Here is a 21,854-nt window from a genome sequence, read left to right on the forward strand (position 1 = left end):
CAGGGGACAGCGCGGAACAAGGCAGACATCGGCAATGCAGCGGGCAGCCGTGGAGGCGCTGTCGGCCCTGATGGACCCTGATGAAAGCAGGACCACAGTGGGATGGTGGAGCAGGTGAGCGGGCGGCGCCAGGCCAAGGCAGGTGCTAAGGGAGGCTCCGGCCGGCTGGCAGCCGGGGGAAGGGAGGCCACAGCCGGCAGCCGCTAGGGACCCTACCCGTGCACTGGGCCTCTAGTGAGAGATAGGGTCACTCTTCTTAGTAGGTTTGGCATATTTGTTTACTTATTTAACAAACACTTACAATGGATTAGACACTCAGTATATAATGATGAACAAATTAGACAAATTGATACGTCGGTTAGGCAAATTTCATCAGGTGGGAAAGAACTTAAAATAGTTACCAATGGAAGAAAAATGCTAACAGCTGAAATAAAGGGCACCCTGGCATGTTGCTGTAAGTGCTTTAATTTGATGAGAAAGCTGAGGGTGCGGGGGAGGTACTATTCCTAGGTAAAGAGTTTATCTGTGTACATTACTGGTAGAGACTGCCTAAAAGGCCCTAGGAACATCTAGCATGGGCAGGAGAAAAGAAAATTAATGGAGAACAAAATACATCACAATAGTAGAAAATAGAAGGATAAGTTGAAATTGAAAACTGATTAAACCAGTGGTTTTTTAAGCTTTTTTTGACTGTGCCATAGTTAAACTACTTTCCCTTTCTACACAGTCCACAAAAGAGACACACATTTAGATGTCTTCACACACAGACTTAAACACAGTTTCACTGATTATGACCTACCAATGAGCTAAACCCACATCTTTGAAAACGTTAAATCAAGTAGTCCTTAATTCTTCTCAATGGGCCATAGATTTTCCAGGACTTCAGTGTGGCGAGTAAATGGTGATATCTGAGATATGGTACAATTCTATACTATTAAGTTAGTAGATTTAAATTATTTTACTATGTATTTATTCTTTTACATGCGTACTAAGAAGCTATTCTCATTTCAGGGACTTTTTAGTTTTACCAGTGTGATTTTGAAAGAGTATGAAAACTGCAATTCTTAAATAAAGGATATCCAGGATAAATTTAGGTTTCAATTTCTAAAACTTATTTTAAAGATACTAATGACCAAAAAAAAAAACAAAAAATCAATGATAAATCACAGTATTATTTAATCATTAATTTAAGTTTCAATTTACATTACTAGTATATAATAGTGACATTAGAAAAATTAACCCAAGATGTGTAGTGTCTTGGAAATATGGAGGCTTATTTATTAATGTTGATTCATGCAACTATTTTTTCAATCTATTATGATAATTAGTTGAATTTTGAAATAATTAGAAGAGTAAGATATCACATAGAAATCACCACCTTTGTGCTAAACTTTTAGGAATTGAATTTCTTGGATGCAATGGAGTTGGATTATAGTTTTTAAATTATGTTATTTAAAAATATACCTTAATCAATAAAGAAATTTAAAAAATAAAAATAAAAATATACCAATGTAAATTGAAATACTATAGACTCAAAATGACACTTTCATATTGTGTAACAAAATTTTAGGGCAAGAAAACAAGACAGGCATGAAAAAGTAAGTAAGTAAGTAAGGTAAAGAAGCATAAAACTGATAGTCCAAGACACACAAAATAGACTTTGATAAAGTTTTCTATTAATCCAGATGTTTGGATCTTATTTCCCATGTAATAGAAAATGAACATGTGCTTCTTATAAATAGGCCTATATTTGGATACCATTTAATTTCCCTGCTCTTACATCTGTTATGTGGATCTTTGTTAAAGCTATTATATGTGAAATTCCATATTATTCATGATGATATGAATGGAGGTTGAGGACGTAGGCTTTGGGTCTTTGCTCAGGTTTAAATGCTGGCCTTAATGTTAGAGAAACAAACTATCATTGGAACTTTCTAGAAAAAATGCATAATCTGAACATAATCATGAGGAAAACTCAGATGAATTTATGTTTATAATGACATCTGAACAAAGAATCAGCCTGTACTACTATTCTTTTTTTTTTTTTTTTTGCTTTAAGCCTGTATTCTTCTAATGCAGGGTTCCTCAAACTTTTTAAACAGGGGGCCAATTTACTGTCCCTCAGACCGTTGGAGGGCCAGACTATAGTTTTAAAAAAACCTATGAACAAATTCCTATGCACACTGCACATATCTTATTTTGAAGTAAAAAAACAAAATGGCAAAAACACCCGCATGTGGCCCATGGGCCGTAGTTTGAGGATGCCTGTTCTAATGTGTTAAAAGCACAAAAGACAAAGGAAAATTGTGTAACAATTCTAGACTGAGGAGCTTATAAAAACATGACAACTACATGCAATGTGTTTTTCTTCTGCTATAAACAACATTATTGGGTAATTTGAATAAGATAATATTATTGTGTCACTGTTGATTTCCTGACTTTAATTGTACTGTAGTTATGTAAGAAACTGTCTTTGTTTTTAAGAAATAAATATCCAGAGGTAAAGGGGCATCAATCATGTCTGCAACTTACTTGTAATAACTGAGAGAGAATGATAAAGCCAAGGTGATAAATGTCACCATTTTATTCTTGCAAAAACCACCATTGAACCACAGTGAAATATTCTAAAAAGTGGGCATAATTATACTGACGTGGAAAAACACACGAAAAACTTGTATTCAGGATTAAATGAGATCATTTGTATGAAGCTGCAAATAATCCTAAAAAAATGTTAGGAACTAGATGTTTCTACAACAACACAATATATCTTTTCCAGAAATACCTAGATTTCTGCCAAAGGGACAGCAATAGGGCTTATTGGAAATTAGAGTTAGAGCAGACCACTCAAAGGCATTCTTATTTTCAACCAGAGCACTAATAAAAATCAATAAAACCCTAATAAAATCTCAACACCTTACATCGCCATTGGCAATCCACACTTTGCAGCCTTTTACTCTCAGCTCAGGATTTTTTCTCAGGGGGATCTTTAAGGAGGGTCTTTATGTTTTAAAAAGACCAGTTTCATAAAAAAAATGATCTGGAATATAGAATTCTTAATCATCCACTTTTTAGTTTTTAAACCACAACAGTAAATATTTTTTGGATATTTTCCATCAACATTTTCAGTTTCACCAGATAGCTAAATGTATGGCAGCACAGCCACTAAACCAGCCATCGAAAAAGAATATCTCAGAATTTAAGCCCGCCCCTCGCCTTAGCTCTTCATCTATTGATAATGATGCTCTTTGAGAGAAAGTTTGCTCCTGCTGACTTCAAAACATCCATACACTAGGGGAAATCACAGACTGAATAACCCGACTTCCTCTTTAAAATAACACAAATCCCCTCACAGATATGAGTACATTTCTTTTACAGAAGCATGCATTATACGAACAGACTGTATTATTTCCTAAGAAGGAAAAATAAGAGGGAATGAATTTTATAAAGAGCATGTTGTTAAGCATGGACAATTTGAACCAGGAATAGTATGATTGAGAAATAGAATAGGCTCTACTGAGAGTCTTAGATAAGTGAGTAAAATAACAAAGGGCCATCTTCCTGGAATGGATGGGTCCTTCGTAGAACAGATGAACTAGATACATTCTTGAGTTTGTTTTCAGCCCTCTAAATGGATTCACTGTAATCTCAAGTCAAATCTAGACCTAGTAATACAGTCATAGCTATTACTCCTGGGGGTCAAGTACTCTTTGAAATTATTTTTATAAAGAAAGAGTGGCTTTTATATTTATTTCAGAAAAGTTCAAGCATTCAAACACTGCAATATTAAAATAAAGGGTAAAAAAAATAATCCCAGCTCACTTATCTCTGAAATGGTTAGAAGTGATACATGAATAAAGAATTAAACTAAAAAGCATTTTTAAAAATCAACACAAGGCAATGCTTGAAAGAGAATTCTGACCACATGTTTATTTTTAAAATGTATATACCATGGCATGAGAATGAGAAATGCATGCTAAATAAGTTGGGTACTACTAACGGAAAAAAGAAGCCTAATATGTTGAGAATTATAGTTTTTCACCTGAGAATTTTGGTCATACCTTTTTTATAGTGACAAATATATATATACATATATATATATATTTATTACAGTATATTATTACAGTATATTATTACAGTATATTATTACAGTATATTATTACAGTATATTAACTGTATACACTTTAAGTGTACAGTTCAGTGATATTAAGTACTCAACAGTAACTTTCCATTCTATCCCTCCCCAACCCCTAAAAACTTCTATTCTACTTTTTGTCTCTATGAATTTGACTACTCTTGGTACTTAATATAAATGGAATTATACAATATTTTTCTTCTGTGACTGGCTTATTACACTTAGCATAATGTCCTCAAAATTTATTCATGTTACAGTATATGTCATAACTTCTTTCCTTTTTAAAGTTAAATAATATTGCATGTACATATTAGTGATATTAAGCATTTTTCATGTGTTGTTTTGGCTACTTGTATAGTTTTGAAAATACCTATTCAAGTTCTTTGACTGCGTTTTTTTCTTATGTTATTGATGGTCAGTTATAGGAATTTTTTTTTATCACTTCTGGACATTAATCCCTTGTCAGATACATGATGTGCAAATATTTTCTCCCATTTTGTGGTTGCCTTATCTGTTGACAGCGACCTTTGCTGTATAAAAGATTTTAATTTTGATGGTCACATATATGATCAAATGATTTTTTACTGCCAATAACGTTTGATCATTTGACCATCTATTCTATTCTATTGGTCTATGTGTCTTACTTTTGATTCCTATAGTTTTGTAATAAGTTTTGAAATCAGAAAGTGTGAGACCTACAGCTTTGTTTTTCTTCAAGATTGTTTTGATTATTCAGAGCCTCTTGAAATTTCATATAAATTTTTAGATGATTTTTTCTTTTTCTGCAAAAAAAACAGCCATTGGAATTTCATTTCATAATCATGAATCAAAATATGAATGTCTTTCCATTTACTTGTGTCTTATTTGATTTCTTTTGTCAATATTTTCTAATTTTCAGTGTATAAGCCTTTTATTTTCTTGGTTTATTCCTAAATATTTTATTCTTTTTGATGATGTTGTCTTGATTAAATTGTTTTCTTAATTTCTTTTACAGATTGTTCATTTTTAATGTATAGAAACCAACTAATTTTTGTGTACTGGTTTTGTATTCTGCACCTTTGCTGAATATATTGATTAGATCTATTTTTTGATAGAATTGTTTGAGTTTTCTAAATATAAGATTATATTGTCTATGACTTTCTTCCTTTTTAATTTGGGTGCCTTTTATTTCTTTTTCTTGTCTAATTGCTCTGGCTAGAACTTAAAGTGCTATGTTGAATACAAATGGGCATCATTGTCCTGTTTCTGATCTTAGAGGAAAAGCTTTGTCTTCCATCACTGATGGTGATATTAGTTATAGGTTTTTCACATATGAATTTCATTATGTTGATGCAGTTCTTGTCTATTCCTAGTTTTTTGAGTGTTTTTATCATAAGAAAGTGTTGAATTTTGTCAAATGTTTTTTTTGTCAGTTGAGGTAATCTTGTGGTTTTGATCTCTTTATTCTGTTAATGTGCTATACATTGATTGATTTGAAACTCTTTAGAGCAACCCAAGTCTCATTGAATTTTTAGAGTTTAAATATTTAGAAATCAAGATATTTTGTGAATATGACACTGTAGCTCAGGGCCTGAAGGTTTATCCTTGAGGAAATACATTAGGTTTAGCATGCACTTTGGGGCTTGCTTTCTTCTCTATGTGAGAACATTCTAACGATGATCATTCATGGATAGTCCCATTAAAAGATGACCTTGAAACCTCAAATATTTAAGTGCCAAAGATTCCAAAGCTTAAAAAAAAGTCATTATATAATCAGTTGCAGACATCTTGACAGGACACACATCATTTTCCTAGTAACAGATAGAAAAACTAGCCTTTAGATGAAAAAAGTGCTGTGAGGTAGGTAAGACTATATTCTTAAATCAAAGATATGAATATCAAACTCAGAAGTTGACTGTTCTAGTTGTGTAAATGCAAATCTGGATGGTGAAGACTCCTGAGGAATCTACCAAATCCACCTGAGAAAGGGAACCTAAGTTTCCTAGATTTTTAAGTTCAGCTAACTCCTCTTCCCATTCCTTGCCTAGAGAGCAGTGCATTTTCCTTGTTTCCTGAAACTCACAGTAAAGCAATGCCTCTGTACCATTGTCTTTCTCCTTCCTGCTTATTGCTTCCTTACCACCTATCTTTTGCCCTTACCTCTGCTTCTCACCAGCAACTTAAAAATGACGGCTTTTCCATTCTCCCTTTCCCACCCTGCTTTTTTCCAAGATCAATTTCTATCTCACCCTCTTCCTCAGAACCCCTTGCTCCATTGTGTCCCTCTGCCACTCAGACTAGAATCTTACAGCTTCCTGGATCCAGCTCTGGCAAGGAGGCCTCTCCATTCCTCCCTCCAGCTCTCAAATGCCCTAATCCAGTTCCAAACTCCTCCCCATGAGTCTAAGGTCCTCTCCTCTTGTTTTCTTCACAGAATGTTCTCTCCCAGCCTTCCCCGAGGCCTGTTGCTCCTGCTGCAACCAGACTGTTCCGTTTCTCAGGATACCATCAGCTTTTCCCAAAGCTTTCTCCGTCTTTAGATCCTTCCACTAGATTCCTCACACTGACCTGCAAGATCTCTGGGCACAGGTGAGCCTTCCAAGCGTCACTGTCATTTGGCTAAATGGATTTGTTGATGTCATAGCAGGTTGTTTTTCCTCCAAAAAAAATGTCCTCTGCTCAGAATGCCCCTTAGTCATATTAAGGAGCTTTTGAAAAATGCATCTGCCTCTAGAGATTGAATTTAATTGGTTGGATATGGACACTGCAATGGTTTAATAGCTTGTGGGTCTGGTTGGGGTGGGGGGGAGGGGAAGGGAGGAAGTCTAATGTGTGTGTCTAAGTTTGAGAATCAGTATGAACTCCCCCAACCTATGTATGCTTTTCTTACCTGGGTCATTTCTAGAGTTTCCCTTGAATCTTTGATGTTGTAGCAGCCCATCCTTAGGGAACCCTTTACTCTCTGTCCTCAGCCCTAATTCACTCCCAAAACAACAGGAACAAAATGTGCCTTCAGAGCTTTCCAAGAAAGTTGCTGGCAAAGTTGGCAATGCGTCTGGGCCTGGTAAGCAGCCAAAGAGATTTTAATGAAAGAAGCTGGAAGAGCCCAGACTGAAAAAGAATTCAGGATGATCACAGTTGTTTACATTTGCTGATGAATGGTAAACTGCCTGGAAACTCTGGCAACATAATAATTGCTGCGCAATTAACCCTGTACTCACACTTGTGCTTCTGCCCCATGTTCCCTACAGTTGGCCTTCGAAGTCTTCCAGTCCCAAGTAGTCATTTTATAGATGAGGAAAATGAGGAAAAGGGAGATGTAATTTAACAGAAGTCCCACAGCTAAATAGGGGAGGAGTGAAGCAGGAAACCTAGTCATCTTTATGAGGATCCAGAATTCTTCCAGACACACTCACTTCTCACCTATTTACTAGTCTGCTTTGGAAATGCTACTGATATTTCTCAATGTGCAAACTGGCAATTTGATGAATGCCCAAGAGAAATTAAATTTTGTACAAAAGCAAGTGCTAGAGGTAATTGATGATTCATTATTCAGCTCAAAAAACAAGGGAAATAAATGGGGGAAATGACTTTATCTCTCTAAACTTCTTCATGCTCTCACAGAAGTATGAGTTTTGAAAGGCAGTGTAGATTTAATGCTGAGTTCTGGGTCTGGCACATGGTAATTGTGTGATACATGGTCACAGTTATTTTGAATGGAAGAGGTTTTGCAAAGTCAGCACACTGCAAAGGAGAAACTCAATGAAGCCCCCACTCTTTCCTCTCTGAACAGAGAGAAAATGAAATTTTTCAAACTGTGGGTGTTGCATTGATTATAGATTCAGGTTTGTTTTTGTTGTCTTTTTATTTTTAGTTTAAATGTGTATTCAGGTTCTTTTTTCCATAAAAGAAGTTGATCTCTCACTTTTAACTCCAAAGTTCATTTTTTAGTAATCAGTGCCAATCAAGGTGGTATAGTTGATTGGCACTGATGATTAAAAAAATGAACCACATTTGATCTGTGAACTTGGAAAAGTGAAGCAATCAGATAAGACAGGTAAAAACAGTTTGCTTGCATGTTCATTTAAATTGTCTAAAAAAATCAAGTGAGAACCGGGCATTTACATTGTCCGAGTATATTGCCTATTTGTCCCATACATAATTTGAGAAATGTGAACAGTTTAGTTACATATGCTTTTAAAGGAAATTTTTTTATTCCTTCTATAGTTATTATAAAATGCAATGGTTAACAAATATATCCTCATGTGTGTGAAACTTTTTCTTTTGTTAGGACTCTCTTGAAGTAATAGAAACAAATTGTAGCTAGTTTAAACAGGAAAGAATTCAGTCCAAGAACAAGATCTCATGAAGGTACAAAAAGTCATGAATGCAAGGTCATGAGACCACCCTCAGTCTATAATTTCTTTTCCTTTCTACTCCATTTATTTTTAAGACCTGCTTCCAGAGTTTCTCATGTCCTCCTACTGGGTTAAAGGTCCCCAAATCATATCTTCAGACTTAGATTTTGTAAATATAGCTGCCAAAGAGAGGATGATCTTTCACAATTCCAATTCCATATTGGGGGTTGAGGGGTGTGGTAAGGTCAATAAATTGAAAAAATGCATGGGTAGGATACTTTGCTAAGAAGCCTGGGACAAACTTAGATTAAGTGACAGGATGAAGATCATCAGCTAATAATGAGCATGAGACCAACTTCTATAGCCTCAATCCCTTTCCCAGCTACCAGGGTGCTTTCTAAAATTGCCCTCTTCTCTTGTCTATCATGTCAATGACTGACATAAAAAGATTTGGTCTGGTGTTTAGAAGTGTAAAAATAACAGAATTGGAATAAAGGTACAATGCATTTTACAAGAATTTGATTTTGCCCTCTTAGTACGTTGTTTAAGAATAGTTTCCAGATAACTACAAAGAGTCTGTATTTTTCATTTAAATGTTCAAAGGGAGAAAGACTCTTAGTCTGTGCTTAACATGGCAAAAATAAGGTTTATATTTTTCTATTTTAGGGTATTTAGTCTTGAAAATGATATTGGACAAGGCAATCACTCCTGAAGAGGTAACTGCTTCTCTCATAATTTTGGTGATAGTTTTTGTTTTTGTGAGAGCACTCATGAGTAAGGGGAGAAAGCAGGTATCTCCTCCCGGCCCATGGTCCTTCCCCATCATAGGAAATCTTCTTCAGCTTGGAGACCATCCTTACCTTACGTTCATAGAGATGAGGAAGAAATATGGAGACGTCTTTCTCATCAAACTTGGCATGGTGCCTGTTGTGGTGGTGAATGGAATGGAAATGGTGAAGCAAGTACTACTCAAGGATGGAGAGCATTTTGCAGGCAGACCTAAAATGCATACATTTTCTTTTCTGGCAGAAGGAAAGAGTTTTTCATTTTCAGTCAATTATGGAGAGAGTTGGAAGCTTCATAAGAAAATAGCGTCCAATGCTTTACGAACTTTTTCTAAAGCAGAAGCAAAATCCTCCACCTGCTCTTGCTTGCTTGAGGAACATGTCATTGAGGAAGTTTCTGAGCTGGTAAAGGTCTTTGCAGAGTTGACTTTGAAGAAGGGTAGCTTTGATCCCAGAAATGCCATCACATGTGCAGTGGCCAATGTTGTCTGTGCCCTTTGCTTTGGCAAGAGGTATGACCATAATGATGAGGAGTTTCTTAGGATAGTTAAAACTAATGATGATTTACTCAAGGCCTCCAGTGCAGCTAATCCTGCCGATTTCATACCATGTTTTCGCTACCTTCCACTGCGGATTATAAATGCTCCTCGAGAGTTTTATCAGGCCCTGAATGAGTTTATTGCACTACATGTACAAGATCACCTTACTACGTATGATAAGGTAAGAATTTAAATTCATAAAAAAAAATAAATAAATTCATGCTAGAACGAGGGATTTGTTGAGAAGCAAAACATAATGATGAGAAGTGTTGAGTACCCAGAAAGTTATATGTATTCTTCCTTGGCTCTTATGACTATCATTTTGCCCTAATGACCCTTACCAAAACTGTTAGGAAATGTGAGTTCTAGTCAGTGAGATTATAGGGCAGCTTTATTTAGTTCTCACGTAGAGACCTTAAGAAGAGTTTTTAATTCTTTGAGACCTTAGAAATTTCCCTAGTGTGTGAATAAGGTACATACCTGAATTACGAATCTGTAGTTGGCTGATGAATGATGAGCATGTAGGTGAGTTCCTTGAAGAAATGAACTAATGATTTTGTCTCTTTCATTTTACATTTGAAATTATGAGGTCTTTAAAGTATCAGCATATTTTTTTCAGAGAGTATTTTTAATAATTACAAAGAATATTGTATAGGAAGCTTCCAATTTACCCTCTTTTTCTATTTGAGTCCTTTTACTATATAGAAATGAACTTTGAGATCAAACACATGTAGATAGAAAATTTCTTGAGGTGACAGAAATGGACCTTTTGTGAGGCCACTCAATCTTTTTGGCCAAATTTGATGGTCCACAGAAGAGTAAATTTCTCTAATGAAATAGGTGTGTACTAGAAAGAATCCTAGCTCTTGGAGGCCAATTTGCTGAGATGATAGCATCATGAAAAAAAAATTAAAAAGAAAAGGTAGATAGTTGAGCAAATGAAGAGGTGTAAGGAGTTAAGACCCTTCCAATGAAAAAGAAAAGGCAGTAAATAATCTGTTTCAAGGTACTCATCAGAATTTTAGAAAAAATACAGTAAGTAAAAGAATTTATAAAGTCATAAATTTTCTTCCTATTCCCTAACCTATTTCAGCCTCATCTCTTCCTGCATGGTGATTACAGTAAAATTCTTAGAATGAGCTTGGAAACTTCTTATTGTATTCATTGCCTAGCAATTTCCCTATAGTAAGTTAATCTTTAATCTTTGTAACTGTGCTTCCAGCATAAGTACTTTTGTATTTATTGAAAAAAAAATTTAAGAAGAAAATTGATAACTTTTTAAAAATTCTACATACTTTTAAAATTGAGCATTACCATTGACAAGCAAAATTGCAGTTTTGAAATGGTCTACTATAGTCTTTATATTCCTAAGTGAATTGAGTTCATTTTACGTTACATGTTACATGAGATTCATATGTGATATGAAATGTAGGTAGGGATCAATAATCATACTAAGAATTGTCTCCTCAGGACCATATGCGAGACATTACTGATGCTTTGATTAATACCTGCCATAAAAAATATGCCACTACCAAAACAGCCACCTTAAATGACGATGAAATCATAAGCACTGTGAATGACCTCTTTGGAGCTGGTATGTGAGAGTATTTGTCAATATGTAAGGCAAATAAGGTCTAATTGAAATTTTTGTGTGTGTTCTACTGCTTACAGTTTAGAGTATTTCCTTCTTTTGATGTAGGTCATCTATCTATATAATAGAGGAATATGCAAATTAGCCCGGACGCTGTAACATCACAACCAGACAGCAGGGACCTGAGGCTGCATGGCACCTGGCCAGGGCGAGGGACCTCAGGCCATGTCCATCACCAGTGGGGCTTGATGGGGGACCTCAGGCTGCACCCCTCACCCCACAGGTCTTGACAGGGACCTCAGGCCACAGCCCCTGCCCAGCGGGGCTTGACGGGGACTTCAGGCTGTGTCCCTCCTCTGCCCCAGTGCCGGGCTGGGGGACCTCAAGCTGTGCCCCCCCCGCTCAGCAGGGCTTGACAGGGGACCTCAGGCCGCACCCCCTGCCCCAGCGCCAGGCTGGGGGACCTGAGGCTGTGCCCCCCACTTGGAGGGGCTTGACAGGGGTGGGGCTGCCGAGACTGGGTCTCCTGCATTTTCAAAACCCGTGTGGGTGGTGGGCAGGGATTTGACTCTAGGTCCCGCGGTGTGCCCCAGACTCTGACAGGAGGGAGATTTTCATATACATTTTACTAATTTTCTTTCATCTCTGATACTTCTATTATAGAGAAAGGGCAAATAGCAATATTAAAATATTTCCTCTAATTAATTCCCTTTTAATGTGCACGAATTTCATGCACTGGGCCACTAGTTTTGTATAGTTATCTCACTCTGTATACCTAGAAGTGGGGTCCCTAGATCATATGATAATTCCTTTTAATATTTTTTAGTAACCTCCATACTGTTTTCCATAGTGACTATACCATTTCACCTTCCAACCAGCAGTGCATAAGAATTCCAATTTTCTACATTCTCACCAGTACTTACTGGTTTCTGTTCTGATAGTGACTATACTAATAGATGAGAGGTTAAGCCTATATTCTGAAAAAAAACTTCAATGTATAATACTTTATTGTGAGTTTATTGATTTTCAGTTATATTTAGATTCTTTTCTCTAGATTCATAATATTCAAATATGAAGTAAATTGAGGATACCAATAATTTTCTAATATTTTTCTCCATGGCATTTTGTCTCATTCCTTTTTCAGGGTTTGAAACTGTATCAACATGTCTGTACTGGAGCTTTCTTTATTTGATACACTATCCAGAAATTCAAGCCAAAATTCAAGAAGAAATTGGTAACATATTTTCAGATGAAAAATATAATTCTTACAATTGTCATTTTTATTATTAAGTTTTTTTTAAAAAAAAAATTCTTTTTTTCAGATGGAAACATTGGTCTAAAACCACCCAGATTTGAAGACAGGAAAATGTTACCCTACACAGAAGCTTTCATAAATGAAGTATTCAGACATGCCTCCTTTATTCCTTTTACTATTCCACATTGGTAAGCAAAAGATTCTCCTTTGAAACAGCAACCAATGGCAGGTTGAGGGGAATGAGGAATCTAAGGCATTAGAATACTTTAGGTCCTTTAAAAATACATATTATGTTGGTATTATTTTGCTATTTTTTTAAATCTTAATTCTTTTTATTTTTAAATTTTCTAATGAAATTTTTACATAGAAAAACAGTGTATGTTGTGAATGTTTTCATACCTACACTATGATGTCACTATTTTTCATCTTATATGTACTATTAAGGGGCAAGAAGGCTATGGAAGTTCCAAACAATGGATGACACAAATGTAATGTATGTTTGGACATGAAGTGTCATACAAACTCACTTAACTTCTTCTCTGAGCCGTCTTAGCCACCTGCTGATGTGGCTTCATTTTTAGTAGCTTAGAATTTTGCTGGCCAATTGACTCAGGAAGCCAGTGTTGCCACAGGTAGATTAAACAGAGTTTCCGTTTACAGATATTTGAAAGTTTACTGAACCTCATACCACACTCTCTAGTGCACAAATGCATGCCAGTATAGATTAAGTAGGTAAGCTTTATTAAATAGTAATGTGGACAACCAAAGTTCTGGTAGTTTGAACTATTACATTCTACACAATTTTTAAAAAAATGAAATTCTCAATACTTTTTCTCTTCCCATCCTGAAATAGTGAGGACGTGGGGATGTCTCTCACCCCAGGAAGCTGATGTAGTTATGGTTCCTGGCACAGCAGTAGGTAGTGCCTTCAGCCTAGAGCTGGACCAAGTAGGCTTGCTCATACTTCTCACCTGAATTAGACATACTTTGCCCTTCAGTCTCTGGCAAGGGTGGACAACAGCAGTCTCTCCTGGAAATGCAAAGTCTGCTTCTACAAGCTCAGGCCATTAGTGATTGTAGATGAAATGTATGTTCTCTACAGGTTGGTTCATCAGAAGAGAGAGCACAGAAGTAGCTAAGCCAAATGTGTTTAGCATCTCCTCTCAAACTCGTTAAATTGAAATGTCACTGCTGCTCCTCTGGGGCAGAAGTGAGTGTTGGGGCCATCTAGGAAGTTAGTGAGTGCCATGTGGAAACATACCATGATTTAATGCCATATGGAAACATACCATGAACCATGCATAATTACAGAGGTATAACGGACAAAAGTATACAGTTTGCATAACTGAGTATCAGACTAGAAAATAGGTTATCTGTCTAAAGACAACTTAGAGATCATCCAACACAAATAATATCATTTCACAGCTGGGAAATGAAATCATAGAGTTGATATGAGATTTTCCCAGTAGTTCCCTGTAAGCAGTGTCTAGAGTTCAGATTTCCTAGTTCCAATCCCATTGTTCCTTGGATTTGTTTTCTTAATTTATTGATAAAAGCCTAATCACATTGGATACACAGAAAGTGCTTTGTAATTTCCTTTTAGTTCCCTGCTATAATTTTTTAATTGATTTTTTAGAGACAGAGGAAGGGAGAGGGAGAGAGAGAAACATCCATGCAAGAGTGTATCATTGATCAGCTGCCTCCTGCAGCTCCCCTACCAGGGGATTGAGCCCACAATACAGGCATGTGCCCTGACTGAGAATCGAACCAGCAACCTTTTGGTACACAGGACAAAGCCCAATCAACTAAGCCACACTTACAAGGTCTCCTGATATAATTTGATGTGTCTACATACAAGCAACTTTGTCAGAGAAATACTGAAATAATTTTCCACTGAGATTTTAGCTCATAGCAATGCCTTAAATATGTTAAATGCTCAATATGTTTCACAAATACAAGAAAAGGAATAAATTACTAATTTGACAATAGGTGGAAGATTTATCAATTAATGAAAGAATGAAGATTTTTAAAGATTTCATATCATTATAGTTTTTAAAAAGACAATAAATAAAGTCTGTTAATTGTGGGTAGCAGTTTAGGGGTGGGTTATTTGAATCACAGGATGTGCTGTAATGATAAGGATGTATTTTGCTTTCCCAGTACCACAGCAGACACTACTCTGAATGGCTATTTCATTCCCAGGAATACATGCACCTTTATTAACATGTATCAAGTAAACCATGATGAGTAAGTCACCAAAATTATTTTTGGGGTTAAATTTGTTTGGCTGTTTGTTTGCTATTTATTAATCAGGAGAAGATATACATTTTTAGCAAAAGTCCATTACTTCTATTTCTCTTGAAATAAATTACAAGGAAATTCAGATTTCTATTCTCACTGATAATAGGAAGGGTGATATGTGTTTTTTAAAATATATTTTTATTGATTTCAGAGAGGAAGGGAGAAGGAGAGATAGATAGATACATCAATGATGAGAGAGAATCATTGAGCAGCTGCCTCCTGCACACCACCCACTGGGGATTGAGCCTGCACCCCATGCATGTGCACTGACTAGGAATTGAACCATGATCTCCTGGTTCATAGGTTGACACTCAACCACTGAGCCACACCAGCCAGGCAGGAAGGATGATATCTTAATACAAATTCATTCAGGGCAAATTCAATTTCAAAAGTGGGCTTACTGGGAAGGTGTGGGCCAAGGACTTCAGGGGCTCACCCTCTGCAAGGTTATGGCCAGCTGATGTTTGAAATGCTGCGTGAAATCCCCCAACAGAATTAGAAAGACCAAACAGGGATTTTTCTTTCTTTTGTTTGGTTTTCCTCTACCTCAGCACCTAGATCAATGCTGGTACATAGTATCCACTCAATAAATATTTGCAAATAAAATATAGCTAGAGTCTCATCTATATCAGCTTTACAGGGGAGAGCAGGGATGAAGATACACACAATTTTAAAAGAAGATGGTGCACACAATTTTAAAAGAAGGTGATGGTAGTGGCATTAGCCGTGATGGGAATGATGATGATGGCAGCTAATTATCTATAGATCCTACTGTGTGTTGGGCACAAAATCTTTACGTACCTCCTCTGAACCTCAACAATAACCCTCTGCATGGTGCTACCATGATCCCATTTTGAAACTGAAGAAACTCAATCAGGTGAAATGAACTGCCTGAATTCACATGTGCAGCAAGCAGCAGAAGCAGGGCCCACATGCAGTGTGTATCTCCTGATTAATGGAAATTGATGCTCCATGTGATTGGCGCTTAATGTCTCCAGTGGTAGAGACTGCATTCTTATGCACTCAGTGGGCTGTATACAGAGCACTCTGTACAACTTCTTTGTCTTCACCCAAGATTTCCTCTGACTGATGGCTCATGCTCCAGGCTGTTTGGGAGAGAGGTGTTTATCCTGTGTACCTAATAGCACATTCACTGCATAGGCTGTCCCACTGCAAAATTTACTGTCAGAAAGGTGACACCTCCACCCTTCACATCCAGTGTTCATGCTAAATAAAAGTAAGCATTAAAAAACCCACTATTAGAAAAATATAGTCAATGTAAATTTAATGGCATTTGTTCTCAGTTAGCCCTATCCCAAGTGCCTGAAGTGCTCTAGCATCCTAAGGACCTGTGATTATATTGAATATTGAGTAATGTTCAAACAAGCTGTGTTAACACAGGTGCTTATAAATAAATACTGTTTGTATAGAGGCACTTATTGAAACTGAATGAGTATGTAATTCAAGACTGATATCATGGGGAACTTATTCCTATTCTGCTTAAACAAAGCTCACAAACTTAGGCTCCTACTGAGCAGTGGAAAACACCAACAAAGAGAGAATTGCCCTTGTCGGAGCAGTGAGGAGAGGTCACCTGCTATACCTCATTCAGCTCGGTACACTGAAGACAAGCAGGACATTGCCCCAGCATTGTCAGCTCGTTCAATAAGACAGAACTTGGAAATGGAAATTTTCACGTGGCGTCTTCTGATGTTTAAATGTCCATAGCAATGAGTAGTTTTTGAAAGATTATGAAAGCAAACGAAATTTATTGGAGGACTGAGTACAACTTGTAGGTCTTCAGGTCTATGACCTTTGGCACAGAAAGAAAACAAATTTTCTGCTAGAAAGAGAATGACATCAGTACACAAAAAGGCCCATTTCTTGGTCAAGTCAAGTGGGTCCCTGATGTATGGTTTAGGGTGTGTTAGGAAACGTACTAGCAGGAGTTGTCATAGACAAGGCAGATGAGGTGCCTGAAACAAGAGGTGGGGGAGAAGAGAGAACCAGATGCACAGCCATTGGGGACTGTGGGCAACCCTCAGCCAGAGCTGCTGTCAGGTGACCTGGCTGTTCTGTGATGATGAGCGAAGGCCTTTTCCTAAACTTATTGGTACTAGAGTGAGAGGTACCACTTCAAGCAAAGGAGATTGAATATTTATTCCTTTTTATTTATACCTAAATTTTGGAATATTCATATGAGAATTTTGTAGAATTCTTCATTAAAAAAATTAAATAAATTTCCAAGTATTTTATTCACTATTTAATGAAGCAGAAGTCATTTTAATGAAAACTAAGAAAAATTGTACTAATTCTTTAAGGTAACTAATCTTGTCAATAAGTTTAAAAAGTGTATATACATAAATTCATAATAATGATATACCTCTATAATTATATTTATGTACCTATATGCACATATGTATGAATATTTACACATACATTTTGTATACAATTTTTAAAGGATATTCCAAACATAAACATTTCATGCAAAACAAAATTATTGTGGGGAAGTTGGCAAGAATGGCAAAATGATAAAATGATTCCTTTATAAAAGTAACTTTTGTCTATTTTATACAGAACTATCTGGGATAATCCCAGTTTATTTAGTCCTGAGAGATTTCTAAACGAAAACGGGGAACTGAATAAAAGTCTTGTGGACAAGGTCCTGATATTTGGAATGGGAATCCGGAAGTGTCTGGGGGAAGATGTTGCACGGAATGAGGTATTCCTTTTCATCGCCATGGTTCTGCAACAGCTCAAGCTGAACAAATGCCCCAGGGCCGAGCTGGACCTGACGCCCACGTATGGCTTGGCCATGAAGCCCAAACCGTACCAGCTACAAGCAGAGCCTCGCTCCACTGGTAGTGCATCCTAGATTCTCAGACTGGTGGTGGCCTTCTGATGTAAGTCAGAAATATTATGTGATTCATATTCATTTAATAAGCAATTTAAAGGTTGCACCCTACGTTATGCTATTAGTTCAATTCTTTGTCTATCATCCTAATATAGGAAGTCTTTTTTAGAGTGTGGTGTAGCCTCAGTTCTAAGATGAGAGATCAAGTCTCCTAAGGATATTTTAAGATAATAACAAAGTGTGATGTCACTCAGGAATTTTAAACCTATGCCTCATGTGATGGTGACCCAGGTGCCACTGTGAACAAGAAAGGAAGGAAAAAATGAGTGGTGGGTTGGACAAGGAGGTTAGGAGGATCTGTCTTCCTTCCTTGACACCAGCTTCAAATAGACGGGTATGTTCTTATTAGTTTTAAATATAAGGTTCACAATAAGAACAAGGTTCTGATGTTCAATATATATTTTCCCACTGGTCTAGGGAATAGGTGCTCAAGAGGTCCATAAAAGGGAGCTAGAGCGGCCTAAAAGAGCAGAGAACATTTTGTGGTGGAGATAGATGAGCTGAGCTAGTTTTATTTTTTTTAAATATATTTTTATTGATTTCAGAAAGGAAGAGAGAGGGAGAGAGAGAGAGAGAGAGAGAGAGAGAGAGAGAGAGAGAGAGAGAGAGAGACATCAATGATGAGAGAGAATCATTGATTGGCTGCCTCCCGCATGCCCCATACTCGGGATCCAGCCCACAACCCAGGCATGTGCCCTGACCGGGAACCATGACCTCCTGGTTCATAGGTTGATGCTCAACCACTGAGCCATGCCAGCTGGGTGGGCTGAGCTAGTTTAAGAGAGGTAGAGAAAAGGACATAAGAAGTAATTTCTTCAAAATCCATTTTTATATCAGCTCTTATGTTTTCTGTATTAAGGATTTAACATCAGAGCAAACTGATGTTTTTATAATGCTATCAGTTTTTTGTTTTGTTTTGTTTTTGGCTACATGCTAAATATATGTGTGTATTAGTGTGCTAGGGCTGCTATAACAAAATACCACAGTGTAAGTGGCTTCAACAACAGAAACTTATTTTCTCACAGTCCTAGAGGTGTTGGCAGGGTTGGTTTCTCTCAAGGCCTCTCGTCTTTTGCAGATGGCCACCTTCTCATCATGTCCTCACACGGCCTTTCTCTGTGTGCAAACCCCCCTGTGTCTGTCCTTTATCTTATAAGGACACCAGTCATATTATATTAGAGCCTCCTCCTATAGCCTCATTTGAACTTACCTCTTTAGAGACCTTACATTCAAATGCAATTTCATTCTGAGGTACTGAGGGTTGATAATTTCAACAAATGAATTCTGGGCGGGGACAGGGGCACAGTGCAGCCCACAATAACATGAAAGAATCGATAGCAATTATTTACAAATATCTTTCAGTGTAGTCCCCAGCTTATGTGTGTGCTTCTTTAATTGAAAATGTTAACGAGCTAAGGCATATAAGGAGCAGAAACAGTGAAAACCACAGTAAAGCTGTAAGGGGATTTGCATGCTAACGGACTTAGAAATCCAGCTGGTGGAGAAAAGCATGTCTGGGGTCTGATTTAAATGGGAGGCCTTTACGGAGGGATTCGCTCTAGATAATGACCATGCAGACCCGATTGCTGCAATAGAAGCAAAGTTAAACAATTCAGAGACACTGAGGATTACAGTCAGGACTTAGTCTTTCTTTTCAAATATAAATAAACTCAGCATTATCCTTGGGGATAAACAAATTGGGTTGTTTCTTGTGTGTGTGAAAGCTTTTGAAATTATTTATATTATCCTCATGACAGTGTGTCAAACAGAAACTATTTTTCTTTTTTTTCAGTAAGAAACTGTCAAATCTTCTGTTTATTCAACAATAATGGGATGACTAGAACACTACAAGAATCCTCTGTTTATCTGGTTATTTTCTTTAAAGAATTGGATTTTTCTAACCTCTTCTTTTTTGAACAGCAAGCATATATGATCGAGTACTTTTATTTTAACACACTGTATTGTAAAATGTTAATTTTCACTTTTACTATCTGCTGAGGCATAATTAAATGGTGTACTATTGGGCTTTTTGTACAATTCATAAGTTTGCATTATATGTCTTTTTAGAAACATGGACAAGAATAAAGTAGGAAAAGTGTAAAAGCAAAGTACGAATGACTTTTTTTTGTCATTTAATATGTAAAGATAAATTATTTTTAATTATATGCATTTGCTTATCCTGAAGTGATAATTTATTTTATGACATATAATCAGGAGCAATGCAGTGTACCAAAATATTGTATCAAAATAATTTCTATTAACATAAACATTTTAAATTATCAGCTGGAAATGACAAAAAAATGCATTGTGACTATAGAGCTGTTGATAATATGTGGATATGTGCATCAGTGATAAACCAACATGAATTAAGTCCTTTAAGTCATTGTATATGAAGTACAAAAACTAAACAGAGTTATAGGAATTAGATAGCTTGCTACACACAAGTGTATATGGCTACTTATAACTCAGTGTCCTCCTTGTAGCTACAGTTCCCTGGGGCTCTTGGTAACATAATACAGACAAGACCAGCCTAGAGACATTACCAGATGAATGATGCAAATGAGATGCTCTTCAAAGAAGAAAACTTGCATCAAAATTTATAAAGGTATTTATATATTCCCACATTGCAATTCTCTAACTTCTTTCCTGCTAAACCTATGATTCCAGTGTGATATCAATCCACATCTACACTAATAAAAGAGAAATATGCAAATTGACCTACTTCTGAAACACACACCAGCCAATCAGGAGTGAATATGCAAATCAACCCAACACAGGTGGCAGGTTAATTTGCATATGCAGGCGGAGCGAAGACTGAAGACTAAAGACTGAAGAAGACTGAAAACTGAAGAGGCTTGGCTTCTCCGCTGCAGCTGGAGCAGAGAAGCCATGAGGCTTGGCTTCTGTGCTTTGGCTGGAGCAAAGGCCTGGGTCCCAGGTGCCGGAGGAAAACCGGTGCCGGCAGCCAGGGGAAGAAAGGCCTATTGCACGAATCTTCATGCAATGGGCCTCTAGTGAGAGAATAAGAAATCATAAGCATTTTTGAGAGGCAGAAGAGGTCTTTGGGGATTTTACTATCTACATAATTATTAATTAGTCTATAAAATCTACAGATATTCCAGGCCTCCAGAGGGGTGGGTACACAATATGATTTTTCAGATTCATACAGCACTTCCCCACAAAATCTCAGATTCATAGTTTAAACAAACAAAAAAACCGTGTATACTTTGAATTAGAAATAGCTAAAAGAGCTGTTTTATGGCTTAACAAGCTATAGAAGCAAATACCCGGTGAGGACTGCATCATTGGCTTTCTCTTTAGATATGAATGAAATGCAGGACACAGGCAACTGATTCTCTATGACACATTATGACACAAAATAAAAGTATTTTTAACACTGAGAAAACCTAAATAAATAAAAATCATAGAAGTTGATAGGTCTCCTTCCACCCTTCATCATGTTGTTTACAAAGAACAGTTTACCATTGACTTGAACTAAGTATGACTATCAGGCCCCACCAACAGTAAACTCCACACATGTACACAACACTGTCGCCTTTATCTGCTACCCTTAGGGACAGAAACACGTTACATGAATGAATTTCCCAGCTAAGTGAGACGATTGAGTTCCAATATGCTCATATTAATGGAATGGATCTTAATAAAAGTATTTCTGAGTGGCTGATGTTTCCAAATGCCTTTACTAAACATAATTTTATCTTTCTCAGTCTTTATAGTGACATTTATTTCTAAATTTACTACCAGGGCTGTACTCATTGATGGACTCTTGACCACATCCTCCATCCCTGCCCCAGTGCCTGGTTTCACTCATAATGTGAATGTGAATGTCCCTACTCCCTGCGAGCTCCACAAATGCAGGGCCAAGTCGTCTGTTCGGCTTCCTAAGTATCTCCAGTGTCTAGTACTGTTTCAGGCACATAGCAGAAAATCCATAAATGGTTGTTCAGTAAATTTGGAAATGGATTAATGATTAAACAAA

General features: G+C 36.9%; 1 protein-coding gene across 2 annotated transcripts; it reads left to right on the forward strand.

The window, feature by feature from the left end:
• The first annotated feature begins 6,572 nt into the window (after positions 1 to 6,572).
• On the forward strand, positions 6,573 to 17,829 carry LOC103286658 (cytochrome P450 1A4-like). Of its 2 annotated transcripts, none has more exons than XM_028146338.2 (7): positions 6,573 to 6,700; positions 9,136 to 9,974; positions 11,264 to 11,387; positions 12,529 to 12,618; positions 12,707 to 12,827; positions 14,800 to 14,886; positions 17,518 to 17,829. In XM_028146338.2, the coding sequence occupies exons 2-7, from the start codon at positions 9,153 to 9,155 to the stop codon at positions 17,813 to 17,815; spliced, it is 1,542 nt and encodes a 513-aa protein (XP_028002139.2). In that variant the 5' UTR covers positions 6,573 to 6,700; positions 9,136 to 9,152; the 3' UTR covers positions 17,816 to 17,829. The 2 variants fall into 2 exon arrangements, with proteins under 2 accessions (XP_028002139.2, XP_054583584.1); XM_054727609.1 differs by lacking the exon at positions 6,573 to 6,700 and adding an exon at positions 7,634 to 7,644.
• Positions 17,830 to 21,854: the final 4,025 nt, after the last annotated feature.

This window comes from Eptesicus fuscus, chromosome 15 (genome assembly GCF_027574615.1).
Source record: "Eptesicus fuscus isolate TK198812 chromosome 15, DD_ASM_mEF_20220401, whole genome shotgun sequence".
Classification (NCBI taxonomy): Eukaryota; Metazoa; Chordata; class Mammalia; order Chiroptera; family Vespertilionidae; genus Eptesicus; species Eptesicus fuscus.